At 42.8% G+C, this 22,803-nt stretch overlaps 1 protein-coding gene and 1 pseudogene across 11 annotated transcripts in view; one reads left to right on the top strand and one right to left on the bottom strand.

Annotated features, from left to right (window-relative positions):
* Positions 1–7,054, bottom strand: part of PHACTR4 (phosphatase and actin regulator 4) — a 109,396-nt gene extending 102,342 nt beyond the window's left edge. For 6 of the 11 annotated variants that reach the window (XM_070383988.1, XM_070384025.1, XM_070383979.1 and 3 more), the window contains exons 1-2: positions 1,192–6,896; positions 960–1,088 (exon numbers count right to left, since the gene is read on the bottom strand). Coding sequence is in view for 2 of the 11 variants with exons in the window: in XM_070383950.1 (XP_070240051.1) it covers positions 960–996 (37 nt within the window). In the remaining 9 variants the exon portion in view is untranslated. The other 5 variants (XM_070383930.1, XM_070383940.1, XM_070383995.1 and 2 more) reach the window with 3 other exon arrangements.
* Positions 7,055–19,840: 12,786 nt separating this feature from the next.
* Positions 19,841–20,358, top strand: LOC102283307 (large ribosomal subunit protein eL20 pseudogene; annotated as a pseudogene).
* The last annotated feature ends 2,445 nt before the right edge of the window (positions 20,359–22,803 follow it).

Raw genomic sequence — 22,803 nt, 5'->3', positions numbered from 1 at the left:
TTGGCTTAAAGCTCAACATTCAGAAAACTAAGATCATGGCATCTGGTCCCATCACTTCATGGGAAATAGATAGGGAAACAATGGAAACAGTGACAGACTTAATTTTGGGGGCTCCAAAATCACTGCAGATGGTGATTGCAGCCATGAAATTAAAAGACGCTTGCTCCTTGGAAGAAAAGCTATGACCAACCTAAACAGAGTGTTAAAAAGCAGAGACATTTCTTTGCATACAAAGGTCCGTCTAGTCAAAACTATGGTTTTTCCAGTAGTCATGTATGGATGTGAGAGTTGAACCACAAAGAAGGCTGAGCATCGAAGAATTGATGCTTTTGAACTGTGGTGTTGGAGAAGACTTGAGAGTCCCCTGGACTGCAAGGAGATCCAGCCAGTCCATCCTAAAGGAAATCAATCCTGAATATTCATTGGAAGGACTGATGCTGAAGCTGAAACTCCAATACTTTGGCCACCTGATGCAAAGAAGACTCTGATGCTGGGAAAGATTGAAGGCGGGAGGACAAGGGGATGACAGAGGATGAGATAGTTGGATGGCATCACCAACTCCATGGACATGAGTTTGAGCAGGCTCCAGGAGTTGGTGATGGACAGGGAAGCCTGGTGTGCTGCAGCCCATGGGGTCACAAAGAGTCGGACACAACTGAGTGACTGAACTGGAGTCCTCTAGCCCACTCTATCCTTTGACTCTGCAGATAACTTAACTCATTCATTCCGAAAGGAAAATATTAAAAAAAGAAGAAATCATAAAGCATTAACAGACCCTATGAGGAAGAAATTATTAAACTTTGAAGTAAATATATATCTGGGTTCCAGATTTCTTCAGTTCCACAAAGATGTCTTTGGGAAATTTAATCTCTCTGAGCCATACCTCCCTTCAGCTGTCAAATGGGAATATCCAATCAAGCTATGGGCTTCCCAGGTGGCGCTGGTGGGAAAGAACCCACCTGTCAATGCAGGAGACACACGAGACATGGGCTCCATCTCTGAGTCAGGAAGATCCCTTGGAGGAGAGCACGACAGCCAACTCTAGTATTCTTGCCTGGAGAATCCCACGGACAGAGGAGCCTGGAGGGCTACAGTCCACAGGGTCAGAAAGAGTCAGATGTGACTCAGCACGCACGCAAGCTATAGAATTTTTGTAAAATTAAACGAAATAGCACACAGAAAAGTACCTACATCACTGTCTGGGTACAAAACAGGCTGATGGGAAGACTTCCCTGGCAGTCCAGTGGTTAAGACTTTTTCTTCCAGTGTAGTGAGTCCAGGTTCAATCCCTGGCTGGGGAGATGAGATCCCAGGTGTCTCTCAGCCAAAAAAAAAAAAAAAAGAACCAAAAACAGAAACAATTTTGTAACGAATTAAAAATCAGCTGTTGGTAACCCACTCCAAATTCAACTTCCACCTTGATCATTTCCAAATATATCTTCTTCCATCCTTTCTTCATGTTTCCTTTTCAAGGATCACCTCTCTATGAGCTTTGATTTTATCTCTTCCCAAGGTTTCTCTATTCTCTTCCTTTTCTTGTGTGTAGAACTTCAATACCTGCTTCTCTGCTGGCTCCTTTTCTTTTCCTTAAGCATGTCAAGTCTCTCTCATCCTTTAAAATCAAAACAAAACCGAAAAAAAACAAAAGCCCTCAATCCTACCTCCTATTTAGCACTTATTCTAAATATGCTCCTAAACCCTCTAAACTATCCTGAAAATAGCAAACAATTACCTGTCAAAACAGATCAGATTATATCAATTTCCTGCTAATAAACTTTTGATGGTTTAGCAATTCATTAATCATAAAGGCTAACGTCATTTTTTTTTTTTTTTTTTTGGCCAAGCCTTTGCACGATTTTCAGGATCTTAGTTCCCTGACCAGAGATTGAACCCAGGCCACAGCACCGAAAGTGCTAAACCCTAACCACTGAGCCACCAGGGAAGTCCCATAGCCTGAAGTCTTCAACAAGCATTCAGAATCGTTCTCAGTATCCAGCCATCAACTGTTCCTTTCACCAGCCATTGCACTTTTCAACTCTCAGTCCCACTGGTCCAGAGATTCCTAAGAACTGCATAACTTTCTAGAATGATGTGCATATGCTTGCTCATATGCATTTTTCTGGGATGAAAAATCTATTGCTATTCTCGAATTTTCTAGATGGGGAGGAGTATCTGAATTAAAAAAAAAAAGAAAGTAAAAACCAACTGTAATTACCTTTAGCCATATCAGACACACACCTTATACTTTAGCATCTCCATTCCTATGCTCAAACTGCCCCCTCTGGCTGGAATAACTTTTAACAGTAACTTTTCTTATTAATCCTTCCAGAACAAGCAAAAAAAAAAAAAAAAAAAAAATTACTTCCTGTCTAATGCCTTCTTTCACTGTCTACCAGAACAGAATCATTCAGTCCCTTATCGCATCAATACAGCACACCCCTATTTAACACTCACCAGACTACTAGGTGCTGTAATGTTGTGAGCTTTAAGGCAGAAGCTATACCTTCACATCTTTGTACCGCTGGGACAGAACCCCAGTCCAAGCACATGATAGGCAAAACAAAAATATCTGCTGAGTAAAAGATCCATTTTGGCACTCAACTGTTGTCTATTTTTGTTACTCATTCACTCATTCACCAAACATTTATGAAGTTCCAGTGCAATACCTAAGCCATGTGCTAAGCAGTAAGGATGTAGACTAGGGCATGGCACCTGACATTAAGCCAGTAAGATTAATAACTGTTAACAATATAGAAGAATAACGGTCTTATTTGATCGTGCTGTTTAAAAAGGCCTACATGAAGACTTATGGTAGCCCTGGGTGAAGACGTGTCTAACAGTCACAGAAGGTTTACCAATGGGACGTCAGGTTCTCTCAGAACAGAGAATCCAGCCATTCTGTCTTTTCTTTACAAACAACTTTCCCCCAATGTTCCTTTTCTAATAGTAGTAACAATAACTTACCACAGGAATGTGGAAAGGTACAATGTAACCAAATTTTTATCCTACTTGATTCTGGAAACAATTCAAACTAGGTAGAAAAGGAATCATTACACCCATGGTAAAGATGAGAAAACTAAAGATCAAAGAGCTTCCTGCTCAAAACTGCACACTAAATAAGAGAGGATTTATTTAATATTTATTCACAGTCTTACTACTACATTCTCACCACCACCACCTCCACATCTCCGCCCAATCCACCCCTAATCAGTTTGTAAGCCTCAAAGAAGAAAGATTTTTGTTCTCATTGCTTTCTTCTCAGGCACTACAAAAAAGCTTAAAACACAACAGGCTCTCAATAAATATTCATTGACTGAATTGATTTGAAACAGAGTAGACCAACACCAAAAAACACAAGGTAAAAAAACTCCTTTCCATTATGATGGTTTCATAAAAGAGAGATTTAAAACAGGCTTCTACTAGTTAGAAAGGCTAGACTAATTGTATTGACTCAATTCCACTGGCATGTAATGCATTTTATCTAAGAAGAATTTAAGGAGGTGAAGTAGGTTTCTATTTCTGATGTCACATTCATGGCATGTACTGACATAAACCCAAGGCTTAAACTGCAAGTCTGAAACTGATCAAAAGTTTTTATTAAGAGCAAAAACTAAGAAAGCACGTTCTTGAGTCTTGACTCTTTGACTAGAAAAATATCTGAATGTCAGTCTTTCTTCAACAGCCAAAGCTGCTGTAAATATGTTCTCCAAAATACTTCTTAATATGTCTTTAAGCAAAGATTAGTCAAAATCTTTTAGTAAATAAAACTTTGAATAACCATCAGTCAAAACCACAGCTCAATAACTCACCATCCTTCCCCACCTCCAGGGCCCCATAAAACTGCCATTCTGCCTAGGCACAAGGATCCCAGCAGACCATAAGACAGGGTGACGGAAGCAATGTTCAGCATGTCTTTTCAGTATGACATTGTTTGTGATCCTAGAAACTCCATTTCCTTATAAATCAGATGCTCCAAATGAAAATATTTCCATTATTTTTCTCCGATATTTAAATTTCAGCAAATCACAAGCTGTTGGCGGTGTTATGATAAATAACTGCAATAGGTATGAGGTAATGCCAAAGAATGCTCAAACTACTGCACAATTGCACTCATCTCACACGCTAGTAAAAGTAATGCTCAAAATTCCCCAAGTCAGTCTTCAGCAATATGTGAACCGTAAACTTCCAGATGTTCAAGCTGGTTCTCGAAAAGGCAGAGGAACCAGAGATCAAATTGCCAACATCTGCTGGATCATCAAAAAAGCAAGAGAGTTCCAGAAAAACATCTATTTCTGCTTTATTGACTATGCTAAAGCCTTTGACTGTGTGGATCACAATCAACTGTGGAAAATTCTTAAAGAGATGGGAATACCAGACCACCTGACCTGCCTCTTGAGAAACCTGTATGCAGGTCAGGAAGCAACAGTTAGAACTGGACATGGAACAGACTGGTTCCAAATAGGAAAAGGAGTATGTCAAGGCTGTATATTGTCACCCTGCTTATTTAACTTATATGCAGAGAATATCATGAGAAACGCTGGGCTGGAAGAAGCACAAGCTGGAATCAAGATTGCTGGGAGAAATATCAATAACCTCAGATATGCAGATGACACCACTCTTATGGCAGAAAGTGAAGAAGAACTAAAGAGCCTCTTGATGAAAGTGAAAGAAGAGAGTGAAAAAGTTGGCTTAAAGCTCAACATTCAGAAAACTAAGATCACGGCATCCAGTCCCATCACTTCATGCCAAATAGATGGGGAAACAGTGGAAACTGTGGCTGACTTTATTTTTTGGGTTCCAAAATCACTGCGGATGGTGATTGCAGCCATGAAATTAAAAGACGCTTGCTCCTTGGAAGGAAAGTTATGATCAACCTAGACAGCGTATTAAAAAACAGAGACACTACTTTGCCAACAAAGGTCCGTCTAGTCAAGGTTATGGTTTTTCCAGTAGTCAGAAGTGGACTCTGGACTTCCACTGCAGAAGGCATGGGTTTGAGCCCTGGTAGGGGAGAAGGCAAGGGCAACCCACTCCAGTACTCTTGCCTGGCAAATCCCATGGACAGAGGAACCTGGTAGGCTGCAGTCCATGGGGTCACTAAGAGTCGGACATGACTGAGCGATTTCACTTTCCCTTTTCACTTTCATGCATTGGAGAAGAAAATGGCACCCCACTCCAGTGTTCTTGCCTGGAGAATCCCAGGGACAGGGGAGCCTGGTGGGCTGCCGTCTCATGGGGTCCCACAGAGTCGGACACGACTGAAGTGACTTAGCAGCAGGGGAACTAAATCTTGCACGCCAGGTGGCGAGGCTTCAAAAAAGGTACTGATAGCACTGTCATGTTTGAACAAATAATTAACAGTCAAGTTCTAGAATAATTCTGTGGATGCTTCTTCAAAGCAGAGTCAGAAAAACGCAATCTCCACTCATTGACAGATTACAAATCGAATATTTCCTATTTTCAGTAATCAGGTATGGATGTGAGAGTTGGGCCATAAAGCAGGTTAAGCTCTGAAGAATTGATGCTTTCAAACTGGGGTGCTGGAGGAAACTATTGAGAGTCCCTTGGACAGCAAGGAGATCAAACCAGTCAATCTTAAAGGAAATCAACCCTGAATATTCATTGGAAGGACTGATGCTGAAGCTGAAGATGCAATACTCTGGCCACCTGATGCGAAGAGCCAACTCATTGGAAAAGACCCTGATGCTGGGAAAGACTGAAGGCAGGAGGAAAAGGGGACGACTGAGGACAAGATGGCTGGATAACATCACCAGCTCAATGGACATGAATTTGAGCAAACTCTGGAAGATAGTAAAGGACAGGAAAGCCTGGCGTGCTGCACTCCAAGGGGTCGCAAAGAGTCCGACCAACTGGATTTAGGGACTGAACAACAACAAACCCCTACACAATATCAGTAACACAATTTGGGATTCTCAGCAGTAAATCACTTCTATTATGAGTTAGTTTTCTAGAAGCCACTAGGTTTTTGGTTTCTCTATAAGTCAAGTCCTTCTACTAATGGACGTCTGCTTTCAACTTTTGTTTTAAGCAGAAGTAAAACATGGATTTGAGGGGAATAGAGGGCGGTCGGATGAACTACTGTAGACATTTTTTTGCGTGCTGTGATAGAGGCTGCTCGTTGCCCTAGAAATCACTTTCTCTCCTCCGAGATTCTAGAGGTATGTGAACTACCATTCTGGCCATTCGCATAGGTTCTGTGATTTCCTCGATCACGGCCGCGACCCATACAGACAGAGCAGCAAATCCGATTCTTTCCCGGTTTCTCTGGGAGCGGGGCTAGCTTCTTTCCCATAGGCCCATCCCCCTATCGAGAAAAATGCCTGGAGGAGATTAGTGTCGTGAAGCCACCCGGGGCTGACGTTTAAGAGTTGGACAATAAACTCGAGGTTTTCGGCAGAAACTCCGTCTGCCTCGCCTGTGCTCCGAAGCCTTCGAGCTGCCCAGCTGGGATGCAGAGGTATGAGGGAGGGCAGGTTTGAAAAATGGACTTCGACCTGATCTGGTTACAGTGACCGGATTCCCAGGGACCGGCCCCCATCAGGGAATGGCCCGGAGGGCTCCCCCGAGGAGGTGACTCGACGCCCGGGCACAAAGGGGCGCAAAGCTGCCGAGACAAAAGGGCCCCGCCAAGTCGGTGGGCGGAGAGGGCAAGCCCGCGCGGGGCGCGCCGCAGGCGGAGAAGCCACGGGGAACGGTTGTGGGAGGGCGGAGGAGGAGGCGGCGGCCATCCCCCGCCCTGCCCTGGCTCGAAGCGACCCCGGCCCGGCCGTTACCCTGGCCCGCACCGCAAGCCCCTCGCGGAGCCGAGAACGCGGCCGGACCTACCGAGCACCCACAGGCCGACCCTGCGCACTTCCCGCTCACTTTCCTTTACTCGCCGAACTCACCCGGGGCGCCGCCGCCGCCTCTTCAGCCTCCACAGCAGTTTCCCCCGGAAATCCTGCCTGGCCTGCCGGCCGCCAGGCTGCAGCCTCAGGCTTCGGCCCCCAGGAGGGGGGAAAGGCAGCGGGCCGGACAGTGAGGGGTAGGAAGTGTCGCCGCGGGGGCTCATGGGACTTGTAGTCTCCGAGAGGAGCCGGCCACGGCAGGGGCCGGACAAAATGGCGGGAACCTCTCTCGGCTCTGGGCTGGTCGTTCCCATACGGCGTCTCGCAGCATGCCCCGCACTTTTCCTGGTCCGGAGGAGGACAAAGGCATTTGGACTTGGAAGGAGAGAGTTCAATACTGGGCTCCAGGGAGTGCTCAGGGTGCAGGTGTGCTGTTACAGAAATCTGTCCAGCCCCTGTCCGGCTGAATTTCAATTATGAAGTGAAGTGAAGTCGCTCAGTCGTGTCCGACTCTTTGCGACCCCATGGACTGTAGCCTACCAGGTTTCTCCTTCCATGGGATTTTCCAGGCAGGAATAATCTTCCCAAAGTGGTGGCGGGTGGGGGTGGTGGTGGAGGGGTGTGAAGCAAAACTATTGAGGGTCAATTTGAAATGCAGTACACTTAAAATCAAGTTATCCTCAATTTTAGTGCATAAGGAAGAAACCCAGGATTCATTTTTATTATCTCCTTCAGCCGCTTAAGTCCAGTCATCCCAGTTCCTTATCAGTTTTCCCACTCCTGTCTAGGGGAACGCACCATCACCTTTCCAAATTTCTTTAGTTTCAGGCCTCCAGGCAGTGGACACCCTTCAAACACCTTCCTTCCCACTGCCAGAGGATCTTTGTAAATGCCAAACCCATTGTGTCACAAAAAAGTTAGACCTAAATGTAAAACTTTGAGCTACAAAACCTATAGAGTAAAATACAGGAGAAAATTCGTGTGACTTTCAAACACACAATAAAGGAAACAAACTGATAAACTGCACATCGTCAGAATTAACAGTTCTGCTCTTTAAAACACGGTTATGAAAATGAAAAGGCAAGCCAAAGACCTGGGTGAAATGGTAGCAAAACCTATAGCTAACAAAGGACCAGTATCTACAACACACAAAGAACTCTTTCAACTCAAGACAAACAGCCTAGTTCAAAAAGAAAAAAAGATTTAAGAGAGACACTTTATCAAAGATGATAAATGGATGGCAAATAAATGCATAAAAGATGTTAAGGAAATGCAAATTAAAACCGCAGTAAGGTAACATTATACACCCACTGAAATGGCTAACATTAAAAAGACTGGCAGTTATCAAGTGTTAGCAAGACTGTAGCGCAACGGGAATTCTCATTCATTGCTGGTGGGATTGTAAGATGATACAGCCACTCTGAGAAACAGTCTGGCAGTTTCTTTAAAAATTAAATATACATCTACCATATGGCCCAACCACTTACCTACGTTAGGTATTTACGCAAGAAAATGAAAGCGTACATCTGCAGAAAGACTTGAAGGTGAATGTTCACAGCAGCTTTATTTGTAACTAGCCAAAGACTAGAAACAACTCAAATGTCCTCCAAAAGGTAAATGGATTTCCCTGGTTGTCCAGTGGCTAAGACTCCATGCACCCAAATGCAGAGGGTCCAGGTTCAATCCCCGGTCAGGGAACTAGATCTAACATGTTACAGCTAAGAGTTCTCATCTGCAACTGAAAGATCCTGAGTGCCACAACCAAGACGAGGCACAGCCAAGTAAATACATGTTTATTTTAAAGTGGGCATTTCCCTGGTGGTACAGTGAATAAGAATCTCCCTGCCAATGCAGGGGAGACGGGTTTGATCCCTGGTCTGGGAAGATTCCATATGCTGCAGAGCAACTAAAGCTGGATGCCACAACTACTGAGCCTACATCCTGCAGCTTCGGAAGCCTGTGAGCCTAGAGCCTGCACACAGCAACAAGACACGGCCTGGTAATGAGAAGCCCTCGCGCCGCGACTGGAGAGTACCTCGCTTTTCTGCAACAGAGAAAAGCCAGCACAGCAACAAAGACTCAGCACAACCAAAACATAAATAAATAAATGTATAATAAAAAAGTAAATGAATATTTATACAATGGAATACTCTTCAGTAATAAAAAGGAATGAGCTACTAATACATATGATTTAATGATGAATCTTAAAATAATTACTGAGTGAAAGAAGTCAGACATAAAAGAGTATATCTGATATGGTTACATTTACATAAATTCTAGGAATTATCCTGAAAAAAAGCAGAATAGGTGGTTGCCTGGGGCCAAAGAAGCAGGAGCACAATAGGGTGGGATAATAAAGGAATTGAGGAAACTTTTGGGGTGACAGGTGTTGACGAAAAAAAATGCACGACATAAAAGTTGATAGTAATGTTTTATTTGGTGGATAAAACTGAAGACTTAACCCTGGGACACAATATCTCAGATAACTCAGACTGTGCTGAAGCGGCAAGGAGGGAGCCAGGATATGCAGGAGTTTTTGTAACAAAGACTGAGTAATGGGAACATGAAAAGATTCAGTTCAGTTCAATTCAGTTCAGTCGCTCAGTTGTGGCCAACTCTTTGCAACCCCACGGGCTGCAACAACCCAGGCTTCCCTGTCCATCACCAACTCCTAGAGCTTGCTCAAATTCATGTCCATCGAGTCAGTGATGCCATCCAACCATCTCATCATCTGTTGTCCCCTTCTCCTCCTGCCTTCAATCTTTTCCAGCATCAGGGTCTTTTCTAAGTCAGTTCTTCGCACCAGGTAGTCAAAGTATTGGAGATTCAGCTTCAGCCCTTCCAATGAATATTCAGGACTGATTTCCTTTAGGATTGACTGGGTTGATCTCCTTGCTGTCCAAATGACTCTCAAGAGTCTTCTGCAACACCATGGTTCAAAAGCATCAATTCTTCTGTGCTCTGCTTTCTTTATGGTTCAACTTTCTCATCTATACATGACTACTGGAAAAAAACATAGCTTTGACTAGATGAACCTTTGTCAGCAGAGTAATGTCTCTGCTTTTTAGTATGCTATCTAGGTTGGTCATAACTTTTCTTCCAAGGAGCAAGTGTCTTTTATGGCAGCAGTCACCATCTGCAGTGATTTTGGAGCCCAAGGAAAGAAAGTCTGTCACTGTTTCCATTGTTTCCCTATCTATTTGCCATAAAGTGATGGGACCAGATGCCATGATCTTAGTTTTCTGAATGTTGAGTTTTAAGCCATCTTTTTCACTCTCCTCTTTCACTTTCATCAAGAGGCTCTTTAGTTCCTCTTCGCTTTCTGCCATAAGGGTGGTTTCATCTGCATTTCTGAGGTTATTGATATTTCTCCTGGCAATCTTGATTCCAGGTTGTGCTTCATCCAGTCTGGCATTTAGCATGATTTACTCTGCATATAAGTTAAATAAGTAAGGTGACAATATACAGCCTTGACGTACTCCTTTCCCAATTGCAACCAGTCCATTATTCCATGTCCAGTTCTGTTGCTTCTTGACCTGCATACAGATTTCTCAGGAGGCAGGTCAGGTGGTCTGGTATTCCCATCTCTTTAAAAATTTTTCACAGTTTGTGGTGATCCACACAGTCAAAGGCTTTATCGTAGTCAAGAAATAATCAAGATTATTGTTAATTAAAGAAAACCAGATGTCCCAAGGAATTTAGTGGTTTTCTACATATGGGAAGATGAAAGAGTTTGGGCCCACTGAAATCATTTCTTTGATCAGCACTTCAGGTTTCTAGGGCTAGCATCCTGTGTTTTCTCATCCTGAGTTACCTCAGGGTGCTAGATGGCTGGCGGTCATCCTATCTCTATCTTGCGTTCCCTCGGGGCTTACCATCCAGGAGACTTGATGGCAGCAACATCCTTTGTTTAACTGATATGGCAGGCAATAGTTTTCATTCACACAGGTGTGTTACCTTTCTTGATTGTGGTTATGGTTTCAAAGGTATATGATGAATTTTAAATAAACCAAAACTGGGAATTCTGACTCTGGGGCTTTCACTGTCTAGGGTGCAGGTTCAATCGCTGGTGGAGGAGCTGAGATCCCGTAAGCCTCACAGTGTTGGGGGAGGGGGTGGTGATAAAACAACTCATCAAACTGCATGCTTTAAATATATGCTGTTTATTGTTTGCCAATTATATGCCATTAAACCTGAAAAATAATACAATAAAAAATTGTTTTAAAAAAAGGAAAACTTCTTCAGTGGCTTCCCAGTACCCTAGGACAAAAGCAAAAGTCAGGAGATGTGGATTCAATCCCTAGGTTGGGAAGATCCCCTGGAGAAGGAAATGGCAACCCACTCCAGTATTCTTGCCTGGGAAATCCCATGGACAGAGGAGCCTAGCCGGCTACAGTCCATGGGATCACAAAGAGTCGGACGTGACTGAGCGACTAAGCGTACACAATAATGGTGGTAACAGTAATAGTAATAATGAAACTGCTACTTTTTCTTGAACATTTGCCAAGAACCAGAAATTTTACATATGTTGTAATTAGAATTTCCCCCAGAAAACCAAACCCAAGACAACGGCTAGTTGCTGATAATTTAGTTGGAACGTGACCTCAAGGATTTAATGTAAAAATAAAGAGTAAAATGGGGAAAGAAGAAAAGTCAACACAAAAATTCATTACCAAGATGTTCACTGCTGCAGGTGCCTGGGGCTAGATCCTACCAATGTCATCTGAGGATTTCCTAGAAAGCTTCTCAGTGTAATCAACCTGTCACAAAGAAGCATTTATCCGTTGACTCCCATCCCCCTCTGGTTAGGATGACCCAAGGGCATCAACTTTCCTCCCACTTCCAGGTAGGCTCCCACCAGTGTCTTAGGGAAGAGTTCCAGAACAGCTTGCAGAAGGAGCCAGGAGAGTTGAAGCCCCCACCCAACTGTTTTCTGCCGTTTGAGCTAGAATCTAAGGTCAGACTGAGATGACAGGAGGCAAAAGAGGTCCCACACCATCTGTTGCAAGACTCAGATTTGCCCATTCTCTACACTCGAATCCATTGTTATCATCTCATCTTCAGTCATAGCTGGCTACATTCTCACTGATGCTCATAATTCTTTGCAAAATGTACGTTGTCCCATATGCCTTTTGTGCCCTTTAATACACTATAATCAACTATATGGATGATTCTCACAAATAATATTAAATGAAAGAAGCCAGACCAAGTAGTGTATACTTGTATAATTTCACATAAATAAAAAACGAAACAGGCAAAAATAGTCTGTTGAAAGCTGGGATAGCAGCTACCTTTCCAAGTGGAAAAGCAGTGTCTGGAAGATTGGGTGAGAGGAGATTTTCTAAACGCTAATGATATTCTGGGTTTTGATCTGTGTGCTGGTTATATGTGTATATTCAGTTTGTCAAAATTAATCAATAGGATGTGTATGCTTTTCTGCACATATATACTTCTGATAAAATTTTTAAGTGGGAGGTGGCCCAAGCAAGTCCTCTCTTGTCTTCTGAGTGGTGAATTAACAGTAAAGACTATTTTCAACTATTAGCATTTCTGGATTTGGGGCTTTGGGAAACTATTGGAGCATAATATTAATTTAACAGCACAAGCTTTGGCAACAGAGAGCTGTTCGGTCAGTTTCTATTTGGGTGCCGTCAGCCAAGTTATTTAAACCCAGAAAGATTCAGTCTCTACACTTCTGTTTCTATTCAGATCAAATAAATTTTTTAAAAAGAATTCAGTTTCCTCATTTTACAATAGGAAACATAATACTAACAGTACCTAATATATAGGTTGGTGAGAATTAAAGTAACATATATAAGGTACCAGCAAAATACCTGGTTAAAATAATAGTATCTATTTATTATTACACAGTACCAGCTCAAAAAAAAAGTTATGATGAGTAATATTAGTTTTCATCTTTATATTTTTTTTAAGCTTCCAATTTTTCAGCAGGGAACACTGACTCAGGCTGCAGGTACAAGCTTGATCATTGTAGCAGTGTTAGAAATAAAGAAATAAAGAAAAAAATTGAGACAATCTACCTGGAGAATAGGCAAGTTAATTGTGATCTATCTGTAATCCAGAATACATCAAAACAGTTAAAATGAATAATCTAAAGCTAGTGGTTATCAATATGGATAAAACAAAATACTGAGGGGAAAAAAGCTGTAGGATAGATACATCTTGATACCTTGTGTATAAAATTTTTAAATGTGCCAAACAGCACTGTGTATTGTTTGTGTTCACAAATACATTGTCAAAATACAAAATCATATGTATAAATAAAATATTCAGGTAAGTGATTATTTTTAAACCCTGTTCTACCACCTTAAAATTTTATTTATTTATTTATTTTTGGCTGTGCTGGGTCTTAATTGATTGAATGTGCTTTCTCTAGTTTCGGAGAGCAGGGGCTACTCTGTAGTTGCTTTACTCAAGCCTCTCTTTCTCTTGTTTCAGAGGATGGGCTATAGAGCATGTAGCCATTTGTAGTTTCGGCACATGGGCTCAGTGGTTATGGTGAGTGGGCTTAGCAGCCCTGAGGCATGTGGGATCTTCCCAGACCAGGGACTGAACCTATGTCCCCTGTATTGGGAGGCAGATTCTTAACCACTGGACCGCCAGAGAAGCCCTGGAAAGTGACTACCTCTTGATGAGAAAGGAAAGAGGTAGGTGAAAGGAAGAATACTTTGGGGCTTAAAACATGTCTCTGATTTTTTTTTTTCCTTGAAAAAACTGCAAGGAAATAAGGCAAAACGCTAAAATTTAACAAAGTTGATGAAAGGTACTTGAGTGTTACATAAAAGGCTGAAATATTTCAGCCTGCCTGAAATATTTCTCTATTAAAAAAAAAAAAGCTTAACCATTCAAAAGAATGAAATAATGGCACTTGCAGCAACATGGATGGATCCAGAGATTATTATCTTGAGTGAAGCAAGTCAGACAGTCACAATATCATGTGATGTTGCTTACGTATGGAATCTTAAAAAAAAAAAAAAACAGAAATAGACTCAGACTTAAGAGAACGAATTTATGGTTACAAGAGGGGAAGGAGGGCAGGGAGGGATAGATTAGGAGTTTAGGCTTGACGTGTCACACACTGCTATCTTTAAAATAGGTAACTGGGGAATTCCCTGGTGGTCCAGTGAACTGCAAGCTTCCACTGCAGGAGGTGCAGGTTCCATCCCTGGTTGGAGAACTAAGCTCCTGCAAACTCCCGCAAGGCACAGCCAAAAATAATAAATAAATACTACATACATATAGAGAGATACACACACACATACATATATACATGTTGTTGTTCACTCGCCAAGTCGTGTTCGACTCTTTTTGACCCCATGGACCACAGCACGCCAGGTTTCCCTATCCCTCACCATCTCTCAGAGTTTGCCCAAGTTCATGTCCATTAAATCGGTGGTGCCATCCAACCATTTCATCCTGTTGCCCTCTTCTGCTTTCAATTTTTCCCAGCATCATGAGTTGGCTCTTTGCATCAGGTGGCCAAAGTATTGGAGTTTCAGCCTCAGCATCAGTCCTTCCAATGAGTGTTCAAGGTTGATTGCCTTTAGGATTGACTGATTTGATCTCCTTGCTGTCCAAGGAGATCCATATATACATACATACATAAAATAGATAACCAACAAAGACCTATGGTATAGCTATTTACAAAAAAGCTGTTAATTAAAACAAAAACAAAAAAACATGGACTTCCTGGGTGGTTCAGTGGAAGACTGTGCTCCCAATGCAGAGGGCCCGGGTTCAATTCCTGGTTGGGGAACTAGATCCCACATGCTGCAACTAAGACCAAGTGCAATCAAATAAAAATAAATAAATTTAATTATTTTTTAGAAAAGATGGGAGCAGATGAGTGTGCAAAATACTTTTAAAAAACATTTCTGGTAAGGAAAAACTATTTATTTATATCAATAAGTGCTGTTATGTCAACGTGAAATCAATGACTTTGGTGAGGAGGTGAAGTACGAGGTTTTGTCTTATTTTGTTCTTTCAGTTCAGTTCAGTTCAGTCTCTCAGTCGTGTCCGACTCTTTGCGACCCCATGAATCACAGCACGCCAGGCTTCCCTGTCCATCACCAACTCCCGGAGGTCACCCAAACTCACATCCATCCAGTCGGTGATGCCATCCAGCCATCTCATCCTCTGTTGTCCCCTTCTCCTCCTGCCCCCAATCCCTCCCAGCATCAGAGTCTTTTCCAATAAGTCAACTCTTCGCATGAGGTGGCCAAAGTACTGGAGTTTCAGCTTCAGCATCAGTCTTTCCAAAGAAATCCCAGGGCTGATCTCCTTCAGAATGGACTGGTTGGATCTCCTTGCAGTCCAAGGGACTCTCAAGAGTCTTCTCCAACACCACAGTTCAAAAGCATCAATTCTTCAGGGCTCAGATTTCTTCACAGTCCAACTTTCATATCCATACACAACCACTGGAAAAACCACAGCCTTGGCTAGATGGACCTTTGTTGGCAAAGTAATATCTCTGTTTTTGAATATGCTATCTAGGTTGGTCATAACTTTCCTTCCAAGGAACAAGTGTCTCTTAATTTCATGGCTGCAGTCACCATCTGCAGTGATTTTGGAGCCCCCCAAAATAAATCCTGACATTGTTTCCACTGTTTCCCCATCTATTTCCCATGAAGTGATGGGACCAGATGCCATGATCCTCGTTTTCTGAATGTGGAGCTTTAAGCCAACTTTTTCACTCTCCTCTTTCACTTTCATCAAGAGGCTTTTTAGTTCCTCTTCACTTTCTGCCATAAGGGTGGTGTCATCTGCATATCTGAGGTTATTGATATTTCTCCCAGCAATCTTGATTCCAGCTTGTGCTTCCTCCAGCCCAGCATTTCTCATGATGTACTCTGCATAAAAGTTAAATAAGCAGGGTGACAATATACAGCCTTGACATACTCCTTTTCCTATTTGGAACCAATCTGTTGTTCCATGTCCAGTTCTAACTGTTGCTTCCTGACCTGCCTACAGGTTTCTCAAGAGGCAGGTCAGGTGGTCTGGTATTCCCATCTCTTTCAGAATTTTCCACAGTTGATTGTGATCCACACAGTCAAAGGCTTTGGCATAGTCAATAAAGCAGAAATAGATGTTTTTCTGGAACTCTCTTGCTTTTTTGATGATCCAGCAGATGTTGGCAATTTGATCTCTGGTTCCTCTGCCTTTTCTAAAATCAGCTTGAACATCTGGAAGTTCATGGTTCATGTATTGCTGAAGCCTTGCTTGGAGAATTTTGAGCATTAGTTTACTAGCGTGTGAGATGAGTGCAATTTTTTGTGGTAGTTTGAGCATTCTTTGGCATTGCCTTTCTTTGGGATTGGAATGAAAACTGACCTTTTCCAGTCCTGTGGCCACTGCTGAGTTTTCCAAATTTGCTGGCATATTGAGTGCAGCACTTTCACAGCATCATCTTCCAGGATTTGAAATAGTTCAACTGGAATTCCATCACCTCCACTAGCTTTGTTCATAGTAATACTTTCTAAGGCCCACTTGACTTCACATTCCAGGATGTCTGGCTCTAGGTGAGTGATCACACCATCGTGATTATCTTGGTCATGAAGATCTTTTTTGTACAGTTCTTCTGTGTATTCTTGCCACCTCTTCTTAATATCTTCTGCTTCTGTTAGGTCCATACCATTTCTGTCCTTTATCGAGCCCATCTTTGCATGAAATGTCCCCTTGGTATCTCTAATTTTCTTGAAGAGATCTCTAGTCTTTCCCATTCTGTTATTTTCCTCTATTTCTTTGCATTGATCACTGAGGAAGGCTTTCTTTAAAAACATACAATGAATTTCATGCACTTTGGTGTTCAGCTCTATGAGTCAAACACATATATTCCTGTGTTTCCACTACCATAATAATCTAATTAAAAACTGTCCATCACCCCAAAATTTTCCTTTGTGCTGTCTTTTGTGGTCAACACCTTCTTCTCACCGAGCCTGTGGCATCTACTGATTTGTTTTCTGTTCCTATGATTTGGGTTTTCCAGAAAGGATTCTCTGAGGTGGGAAAATAGTGTGATTTGAATGTGATAGAGAAACTGATTCAATCTATAATGTGTGCTCTTTTGTGCTATTGAATTTTTCCTTAAATGTACACATTACTATGCCTTAAAAATAACAACAAAATAAGATTTTTGCAAAAGAAAAAGCTAAGATCTCAGAAGGGGATGACAGAGGATGAGATGGTTGGATGGCATCACCGACTCAATGGATGTGAATTTGAGTAAGCTCCAGGAGTTGGTGATGGATGGGGAAGCCCAGCTGCAGTCCATGGGGTCGCAAAGAGTTGGACACGACTGAGCGACTGAACTGAACTGAACTGAACTGAAGATCTCAGAAAGTGTTGGGGACCACTGAAAACCAGTTCCACCTAACACAGTTTAAACTCCCCACTGGGCGGAATGACTTCACCTTAGTTTCAGATCCTGAGATCTTTTCTTTCACAAACTGTGAAAGGCTACCAAAGCCTTGGTAGTCCTTTATGGGCTGAGAACCAGGTCCAATTAATTGGCAAAGAATTTACTGGGCCAATCAGAGAACAATATGCAAATAAATAAAAACTATTAAACTTCCTCACCCTTGCTTTGGACTTTGCAGAATTGAGGCTGTGAATGTTGCTGCCCCCTGCTGGCCACATCTCTCAACAGCAGATGCATTGAACTAAAAGGATCCCACTTCAATTAAGACCTCTGTGGGACTCTGGATTAGAGAAACAGGACTTAAAATAAATTTTACTCTTTGCTGGTCAGACCACTGCTCTGACACAAACATAAGCTGATAATTATTGTTGTTAAGTCACTAAGTCATGTCCAACTCTTTGCGACCCACTGGACTCCAGCATGCCAGGCTTCCCTGTCCTTTTTCACTGTCTCCCAGAGTTTTCTCAAACTCATGTCCATTGAGTTGGTGATGCCATCCAGTTGTCTCATCCTCTGTTGTCCCATTCTCCTGCTTCCCTCAATCTGCCAAAGTATCAGGATCTTTTCCAATGAGTCAGCTTTTCGCATCAGGTGGCCAAATTTATAGGAGCTTCAGCTTCAGCATCAGTCCTTCCAATGAATATTCAGGGTTGATTTCCTTTAGGACTGACTGATTTGATCTCCCTACTGTACATTATATCTACTACTGTGGGCAAGAATCCATTAGAAGAAATGGAGTAGCCCTCATAGTCAACAAAAGCATCCGAAATGCAGTACTTGGGTGCAATCTCAAAGATGACAGAATGATCTCAGTTCGTTTCCAAGGCAAACCATTCAATATCTCAGTAACCAAAGTCTATGCCCCAGTCACTAAGGTTGAAGAAGTTGAAGTTGAAAGATTCTATGAAGACCTACAAGATCTTTTAGAACTAACACCAAAAAAATAAAGATGTCATTTTCATCACAGGGGAGTGGAATGCAAAAGGAGGAAGTGAAGAGCTACCTGGAGTAACAGGCAAGTTTGACTTGGCAAACAGGCAAGTTTGCCAAGTAACAGGCAAGCTACCTGGAGTAACAGGCAAGTACAAAATGAAGCAGGGCAAAGACTAACAAGAGTTTTGCCAGGAGAATGCACTGGTCATAGAAAACACCCTCTTCCAACAACACAAGAGACTACTCTACACATGGACATCCCCAGAGAGTCAATACCAAAATCAGATTGATTATATTCTTTGCAGCCAAAGATGGAGAAGCTCTATACAGTCAGCATAAACAAGACCAGGAGCTGACTGTGGCTCAGATCATAAACTCCTTATTGCCAAATTCAGACTTATATTGAAGAAAGCAGGGAAGACAACTAGACCATTCAGGTATGATCTAAATCAAAGCCCTTATGATTATACAGTGAAGTGAGAAATAGATTCAAGGGATTTGATCCGATAGACACAGTACCTGAGGAACTTCGGAGGTTTGTAACATGGTTCCGGAGGTGGTGATCAAAACCATCCCCAAGAAAAAGAGATGCAAAAGGCAAAAGAGTTGTCTGAGGAGGCCTTAAAAAAAGCTGAGAAAAGAAGACAAGCTAAAGGCAAAGGAAAAAAGGAAAGATATACCCATCTGAGTGCAGGATTCTAAAGAATAGCAAGGAGAGATAAGACAGCCTTCCTTAGTGACCAATGCAAAGAAATAGAGGAAAACAATTGAATGGGAAAGACTAGAGATCTCTTCAAGAAAATTAGAGATACCAAGGGAATATTTCATGCAAAGGTGGGCACAATAAAGGACAGAAATGGTATGGACCTAACAGAAGCAGAAGATATTAAGAGGAGGTGGCAAAAATACACAGAAGAACTATACGAAAAAGATCTTCATGACCCAAATAACAATGATGGTGTTATTGTTATTGTCACCTAGAGCCAGACATCTGACTTCTTGGAGTGTGAAGTCAAATGGGCCTTAGCAAGCATAACTGCCAACAAAGCTAGTGGAGGTGATGGAATTCCAGCTGAGCTATTTCAAATCCTAAGAGATGATGCTGTGAAAGTGCTGCACTCAATATGCCAGCAAATTTGAAAAAAGCAGTGGCCACAGGACTGGAAAATGTCAGTTTTCATTCCAATCCCAAAGAATGTTCAAACTGTCACACAGTTGCCCTCATTTCACGTGCTAGCTTAGTAATGCTCAAAACTCTCCAAGCAAGGCTTCAACATTATGTGAACCAAGAACTTCCAGATGTTCAAGCTGGATTTAGAAAAGGCAGAGGAACCAGAGATCAAATTGCTAACATCTGTTGGATCATCAAAAAAGCAAGAGAATTCCAGAAAAACATCTACTTCCGCTTTATTGACTACACCAAAGCCTTTGACTGTGTGGATCACAACAAACTGTGGAAAATTCTGAAAGAGATGGGAATACCAGACCACCTGACCTGCCTCTTGAGAAACCTGTATGCAGGTCAGGAAGCAACAGTTAGAAACAGACATGGAACAACAGATTAGTTCAAAATTGAGAAAGGAGCCTTTTCGAGGGTGGCAGCAGTCGTGGGTAGAGCGCCATGAAGGCCTCAGGGACGCTTCGAGAGTATAAGGTGGTGGGGCGCTGCCTGCTGATCCGCAAATGCCGCATGCCGCCCCTCTATCGCATGAGAATTTTTGCGCTGAATCATGTTGTTGCCAACTCCCGCTTCTGGTACTTTGTGTCTCAGTTGAAGATGAAGAAATCCTCGGGGGAAGTCGTCTACTGTGGACAGGTGTTCGAGAAATCTCCCCTGCGAGTGAAGAACTTCGGCATCTGGCTACGCTATGACTCCCGCAGCGGCACCCACGACATGTACCGGCAGTACCGGGACCTGACCACCGCTGGCGCCGTCCCCCAGTGTTACCGGCACCGGCACCGAGCCCGGCCCACTCAATCCATATCATGAAGGGGGAGGAGATCGCAGCCAGCAAGTGCCTCCGACCAGCGGTCAAGCAGTTCCACGACTCCAAGATCAAGTTCCCACCGCCCCAGTGCGTCCTCCATCTCCAGCACAAGCCACGCTTCACCACCAAGAGGCCCAACACCTTCTTTTAGGTGCAGGCCTTCTGTCCCCGGGGCTGCCCAAATACAACTTAGTGGGACCCGAAAAAAAAAAAAAAAAAAAATTGGGAAAGGAGTACGTCAAGGCTGTATATTGTCACCTTGCTTATTTAACTTAGATGCAGAGTACATCATGTGAAATGCCGGGCTGGATAAAGCACAAGCTTGAGCCAAATTGCCAGGAGAAGTATCAGTAACTTCAGATATGCAGATGACACCACCCTTATGGCAGAAAGCGAAGAGGAACTAAAGAGCCTCTTGATGAAAGTGAAAGAGGAGAGTGAAAAGCTGGCTTAAAACTCAACAGTCAAAAAATGAAGATCATGGCATCCATTCCCATCACTTCATGGCAAATAGATGGGGAAACAATGGAAACAGTGAGAGACTTTCTTTTCTTGGGCTCCAAAATCACTGTAGATGGTGACTGAAGCCATGAAATTAAAAGACACTTGCTCCTTGGAAGAAAAGCTATGACCAACCTAAACAGAGTATTAAAAAGCAGAGACATTTCTTTGCCAACAAAGGTCTGTCTAGTCAAAACTATGGTTTTTCCAGTAGTCATGTATGGATGTGAGAGTTGAACCATAAAGAAGGCTGAGCATCGAAGAACTGATGCTTTTGAACTGTGGTGTTGGAGAAGACTCTTGAGAGTCCTTTGGACGGCAAGGAAATCAAACCTGTCAATCTAAAGGAAATCAATCCTGAATATTCATTGGAAGGACTGACGCTGAAACTGAAGCTCCAATACTTTGGCCACCTGATGCAAACAGCTGACTCATTAGAAAAGACCCTGATGCTGGGAAAGATTGAAGGCGGGAGGAGAAGGGGGTGGCAGAGGATGAGATGGTTGGATGGCATCACTGACTCAATGGACATGAGTTTGAGCAAGCCCCAGGAGATGGTAAAGTACAGGGAAGCCTGGTGTGCTGCAGTCCATGGGGTCGCAAAGAGTTGGACACGCCTGAGCCACTGAACAGCAGCAAAGCACGATGCCTGGCACATAGTGAGCATGCGGCCAATATTGATAGCTGTTAGGCAAATCTTCAGGCTGCCTACGTGGCATCAGTGGTAAAGAACATGCCTGCCAACGCACGAGACACAAGAAACTCGGGTTCTATCCCTTGGTCAGGAAGATCCCGTGGAGAAGGGCCTGGTAACCCCACTCCAGTATTCTTGCCTGGAGAATCCCATTGACAGAGGAGCCTGGAGGGCTACAGTCCAGGGGGGTCACAAAGAGTCAGACATGATTAAAGCAACTTAACACACATGCAGGCAAGCCTTCAGAAGCCTCTCCCATTCTAAACCGACAAATTGTCCTTTACACAAGTAGTGCAGTGAAAAGACTTTTAACACTTGGCTCCACCGCTTATGATTTTGAGCAAAACTATCTTAACCTCTTTGAACTCTATTGACCTCACAAGTGGTTTCGAATGTTACATGACATCATCTATGCAAAGCACGAACCACAGTGCCTGGCATGCAGTGAACACTTAATAAACAGAGTGATAATTAACACAGGAAGAGTTAACAAGTTCAGCTCAAGGTTGAACAGCTCTTGTTGCAAACAGGCAGGTCACAGGTGGTCACTATTCTGTATATATTTGGGGCTAGCCCTCAGTGTTTTACAATTTTTAAGTTACTTGCCAGCATTAGAAACAGAAATTTCACATATAAGTCCAGATTCTTCTATTTTTTAATGTGAAGCTCTGACTAGGTGTCACACCAGATCTATAAGGAAGATGGCATATAGCAGTTGTTGTTCAGTTGCTCAATCATGTCCGACTCTTTGCCACCCCATGGACTGCAGCGCAACAGTCTTCCCTGTCCTTCACCATCTCCATATAGCATATAGCAGAGAAACCTAATTTCTTGCAAAGGAACCAGGTAATCCCTGAAGAAGTGATGTTAAAGCTGAGACATGAAAGTTGAGTAGGAGTTAACTTGATAAAGATAGTGGGGACGATGTTCCCAGCAAAGGGACTGGCAGGTCTAAAGACCCTGATTCAGGGACATTAGTGCCTCCAGGACACTTCAGGGAAGCCTGGCTGGAGCACAGAGGAGGGGAAGGTGGGAAGATGAGACTCCAGTTGACACTTTATGGATTTTGGACTTTATCGTGGGGTTGAATGTAGTTCAAGGCTGGAAGCTGGGTGGTAGCCAACTGGTGTAACAAACTGATAGGGGTCAGAATGGATTAGGGTCAAGGGTCAAGACTGAGCAGATGAGAAAGCAGAGCAGTACGAGGAGCCCCATCTAGAAACTCTGGGCAGACACAGGATAGCCTATCAGGTGTCATCTTGCAAAGGGCAGACTTTATAAGGACCAAGCTAAGCTGGAGACCAGAGTGAATTTCTCATATTCATTTTCAAAGTGAAAAAAATGAGAAAAATAAAGATTTGGACAAGGACATATAACAAACGAGATACAGAACTAGATTCA

This window comes from Bos mutus, chromosome 2, assembly GCF_027580195.1.
Source record: "Bos mutus isolate GX-2022 chromosome 2, NWIPB_WYAK_1.1, whole genome shotgun sequence".
In the NCBI taxonomy this organism is placed as follows: domain Eukaryota; kingdom Metazoa; phylum Chordata; class Mammalia; order Artiodactyla; family Bovidae; genus Bos; species Bos mutus.
Note: the sequence above shows the minus strand (reverse complement) of the source record. Positions and strands in the feature narration are given on the sequence as shown.